General features: G+C 37.8%; 1 protein-coding gene across 1 annotated transcript; it reads left to right on the forward strand.

The window, feature by feature from the left end:
- The first annotated feature begins 1,833 nt into the window (after positions 1–1,833).
- Positions 1,834–4,445, forward strand: LOC122604352. The gene is made up of 5 exons (XM_043777243.1): positions 1,834–2,310; positions 2,356–2,508; positions 2,624–3,213; positions 3,538–4,171; positions 4,266–4,445. The coding sequence occupies exons 1-5, from the start codon at positions 1,834–1,836 to the stop codon at positions 4,443–4,445; spliced, it is 2,034 nt and encodes a 677-aa protein (XP_043633178.1).
- The last annotated feature ends 766 nt before the right edge of the window (positions 4,446–5,211 follow it).

The raw sequence follows: 5,211 nt of genomic DNA on the forward strand, positions 1-5,211 counted from the left end.
CACTGCCCAAGCTGATAAGCCTAGACATATATTGCAATTGGAAGGGCAAATTCGAATCATATTGCCGGCTTATGGATGTCAGAATGTGGATCTGTATCGTAAATGGATATGTTCATCCAAATGTGGCAAGAGATCCAAATGACAATGATGTTGGTTCGAGTGGTGGAAAAGCAGCTACTAATGAGCAGATGTCAGTCGATCAGAAATAGGATTGCGTAGCTGAAAGGCTTTAGGATCACTCAGAATGGCTCTTCAAGGGGAATACATCCACTTGTTCAAATAGTATCAAAGTGCAAAGGGCTTGTGGGATGCATTCAAGGAGCATTGTGAAGGTGATAAAGATCTCAAGAAGAGGAGGAAAGACTTGTTGAGGAAACAGTACTATGTTTTCAAAAGTTTCAAAGAAGAAGCTCTTGATGAGACACTGGTTCGTTACGATCATGATGCGGAAATGGCCAAGCTCAATGAAGTGGTAGGCAACAGTGAACTGGAGACTAGAAATGAACTGAAGGAAAGTGAACTGGTGATGCTATCTGAACAAGCCATGTTGATTCTACCAGCAGTGGCTCATTTTAGACAAGTCTTCACTGAACCAGTCCAGTGGCTCATTTTAGACAAGTCTTCACTGAACCAGTCCAGTCGCCAGTAATGACACTTCTCCAGTGGAAGGGAGTTCCAGTGACAATAAGCCGTGACGCGCCAGTAAAGTCCACTGAAGCACTCCAGTGGTACTGAAGCACTCCAGATGAATGCTCCAAATTTATATTCCAGTTTCCAAATAATAGTATGGTTCTGAAGTCACGTGTCTGGTGGACCCAATAAGAGAAGGTGGATGACAACTGTGATAAAGACCAAAAAGAGGGGCGTGTGACAACGTTATTCCTAACGGTTTGTGGGCCCGGCTGCAAAAGGAATATTTCTAGAAGCTTTATGTGTGCTCTTTCTGTTGGTCCATTTTGTTAGTGGTTGTCCCCACCATTTTGTTAGTGCTCTTTCTAGAAGCTCCTTCATTTACCTTTACGGATCTTTGATCTTGGTGGTTTGGAGTGATCCCTTTATGTATAATTGTGGTGGTTCGTCCTTTATCAATTATAGTGGTGAGATCCAAAATCTTCGATTCCTTTATCTGTGTTTGTGGTTGCTAGACCTTTATCTATCATTTTTACTTTTATTGGCTTGTTTGTTGTTTGTTTTCATATAAAATCAGAAAATACCAAAAATAGTTGTTTTAAATTCCGCTGTGCTTAGTTTTTTGCATGATTTACGCATCAAATTGGTATCAGAGTCAGGTTTGAAAAAAGGTTTCTTAATTTTTTTGCCCGTGGGTTTTGTTGTTTGGTTGTCTGTTGTTTAGATCTGTTTTTGTTGAGTTTGATTGTTAAGTATTAATGGCTTATAGAAGAAATATGACATTAGAAGAAGCTCATAATGCTAGGAGAGATAGGCATAATGAAGATCTACAAGAAACACTTGGTAGGGTTGTTAATCTGTTAGAAGATGGTGGTTTAAGGTTCAATAGGGAACGTGTTGTAGGTGAAAGGGATGATGAATCTCCAGATCCTAGTGATAGATCTGATAGTATTCATAGATCCTCTAGTGATTCTGATGATGGGTCTAATCAGTCTAGAAGAAGGCATAGGAGACATAAGGATGATACTAAAGATATTAAAATAGATCCACCAGATTTTATTGGTTATTCAAATCTTGAAGATTATTTTGAATGGGTTCAGGTGATGGATAGAATAATGGAGATAAAAGGGTATGATGATAAAAAAAAGTTTTAAGGTTGCCATTATTAGGTTGAAAAAGTATTCTTCATCCTGGTATGATAATATGAAAGATGAAAGAAATTATAAAGGGAAAAGCAGGATCAAGACCTGGTCCAAACTGAAGGAAGTTATGCAGAAGAGATTTGTTCCTCATTCGTACAAGCAAGATCAATATCTTCAGATGAACAATCTGAAGCAAGGCTCAAAAGAAGTTGTGGAGTATATCAGGGAATTCGAGCAACTAAAGACTCGAACTGGTGTGAAAGAAGCTGAAGAACATACTATTGCCAGATTTGTTGGTGGGTTGAATGCATCTATTACTGAGAAGATAGAATTGCAGCCCATCTGGACATATGAAGGTGCTTACAAATTGGCTCTCCAGATTGAGAAGCAACTGAAGAAGAAGGCCCAGTACAAGCCTTTTACTAAGACTTCTTCCAGTCCTAGTCAACCAATTAGTCAACCAGTTCTGAAGCCCAGTACAACTGGTCAACAGTCCTTTAGAGGCAAAGAAAAGGAAACTGGAGGATTCAAGGAGCCAGTTGGGAAAAAAATTTTTAAGTGTCATGGTTTTGGTCACTTCTAGGCACAGTGTCCTAACCAGCGAGCACTCATTGCTAAAGAGATTGAAAGCTTACCAGATGTTGACACTGAAGAAGATGAACCAGTATATGATGAAGATAAAACTGAAGAGACATGCATAGGTGTAGATGTTGGAGAGATGCTAGTGGTAAGAAGGGTAATGCATACTGATGAAGTTGTAGATGACAGTTAAGCATGACACTTAAAATTTTTTAACGTATATGGTGGAAAAACTAGAATTGCCTACAGTTAAGCATCCCCGTCCTTACTAGTTGCAATGGCTTAGTGAAGGATCTGAGGTAAAAGTTAATCGACAAGTTACTATTCCTTTTTCCATTGGATCTATTTATCAAGATAAAGTTGTTTGTGATGTTATTCATATGGATGCTTGTCATATTTTGTTGGGTAGACCATGGTTGTTTGATAATTATGTGTTTCATAATGGTCGCATGAATTCTTATTCATTATTTGTAAGTGGTAAGAAAATCACTTTGACTTCTCTGAAACCCAATGAGTTATTAAAAGTTAATAAGAAGGTTCAGCCTAGTAAGTCTTTATTTATGTCACAAACTGAAATTGAAGAAGAACTCACTGGAGGTACTTCAGTCATGATGTTACTGGTGCTTGAGCGTACTGAAGACAAGGAGCTCACTAGAGTCCCCAGTCTCCTAAAGTCTCTACTGAAAGAGTTCACTGATGTCTTTCCTGAAGACCTACCTGAAGGTTTACCGCCAGTAAGAGGTATTGAACACCAGATTCACCTGGTTCCTGGTTCAGTCCTCCCAAATAAAGCTGCTTATAGATGCTCACCAACTAAAGCAAAGGAGTTGCAAAGGCAGGTGGATGAGTTGGTTGTTAAAGGGTATGTGAGAGCAAGTATGAGTCCTTGTTCAGTCCCAACTCTTCTGGTTCCCAAGAAAGATGGTTCAATGATAATGTGTGTTGATAGCAGGGCCATAAATAATATAACAATTAAGTATAGATATCCCATTCCCATATTGGATGATATGCTTGATGAATTACATGGTTCCAGTGTATTTTCTAAAGTTGATCTTAGAAGTGGCTATCACCAGATTTGAATGAGAAATGGAGATGAATGGAAGACTGCTTTCAAAATCAAAGGTGGCCTTTATGAATGGTTAGTAATGCCTTTTGGTTTATCTAATGCTCCCAATACTTTTATGAGGTTAATGAATGAAGTTCTTAGGCTACTTATTGGAAAATTTGTTGTTGTTTATTTTGATGACATTTTGGTATATTCAAAATCTGAAGCTGAACATGTTGATCATTTAAGAAGTGTGTTTGAATTACTGAGAAAACACCAGTTGTATGGCAAATTAGAAAAATGTGATTTCATGGTGGAAAGTGTAATATTTCTTGGTTATGTGGTATCAAAAGAAGGTATTTCCATGGATCCTTTTAAAGTGGAAGCCATCAGATCATTGCCAGTTCCTACTACTATCACTGAAGTAAGAAGTTTTCATGGACTGGCATCATTTTATAGAAGGTTTATTAAGAATTTCTTTACAGTTGTGGCTCTTATTACTAATTGTCTAAAGAGAGGTATATTTGACTGGTCTAAGTCAGCCCAACTAGCATTTGAATCACTGAAGAAGAAGCTTAGTTCAGCTCCAGTTCTATCTTTGCCAGAAGGTGTTGGTGCAGTTTTGGTGCAGGCAGGGCGTCCAGTTGCTTATTTTAGTGAAAAGCTTAATGGCTCCAAACTAAAATATAGCACCTATGACAAAGAGTTTTATGCAATTATTTTATGCAATTATTCGTGCTATCAATCACTAGTCACACTACCTGAAGCCAAAACAGTTTGTTTTATTTTCTGACCATGAAGCACTGAAGTACATTAACGGTCAACATAAGCTTAATGCTAGACATGCAAAATGGGTAGAATATTTGCAGTCTTATTCTTTTGTTTCTCAACACAAAGCTGGAGTAGCTAATGTTGTTGCTGATGCACTATCTAGAAGATATTCATTGTTGTCAATTTTGGAAGCAAGAGTTCTTGGATTCTCTTTCATAAAAGAATTATATGTTGCTGATCCAGACTTTTCTGATCGTCTCACTGAAGCTAACCAGTAAGGACCATTTCTTGTTCAAGATGGTTTCTTGTTTAAAAATGGAAAGTTGTGTATCCCAAGGGGTTCTATTAGAGATTATTGATAAGGGAAGCACATGGAGGAGGTTTAGCTGGTCATTTTTGCATTAACAAAACTGGAGAGATTCTGACTGAACACTTTTACTGGCCAAGTTTGCTGAAGGTTGTTCAGAATATTGTCGGTCGCTGCCCAACTTGTCATCAGGCAAAGGCTACTTTTCACAAAGGATTGTATACTCCTCTTCTAGTTCCATGTCAGCCATGGGAAGATCTTAGTATGGATTTCATCATTGCACTGCCCATAACCCAAAGGGGAAAAGATTCTATAATGGTGTATGTTGATCGATTTTTGAAAATGGCCCATTTTGTTCCTTGCAATACTACAAATGATGCTTCAGCAGTGGCAAACTTATTTTTCAAAGAAATTGTTCGTTTACATGGGATTCCAAAAACAATTGTTTTAGATAGAGATGTCAATTTTTTGAGTTATTTCTAGAAGACAATATGGAGACTGATGGGTACCAGATTGAGGTTCATTACGTCTCATCATCCTCAGACTGATGGACAAACTGAAGTTACTAACAGAACCATTGGTATGCTGTTGAGAACATTGGTGAAGAAAATTTTAAAAGATTGGGATCTGAAACTAGCTCATGCAGAATTTGCTTTCAACAGAGCTCCTAATTATTCTACTAAGAAATCACCATTCGAAATTTGTTATGGAGTCAATCCTTTAACTCCTATTGATCT

The sequence above is a fragment of the Erigeron canadensis genome, chromosome 6 (genome assembly GCF_010389155.1).
Source record: "Erigeron canadensis isolate Cc75 chromosome 6, C_canadensis_v1, whole genome shotgun sequence".
NCBI classification, from domain to species: Eukaryota; Viridiplantae; Streptophyta; class Magnoliopsida; order Asterales; family Asteraceae; genus Erigeron; species Erigeron canadensis.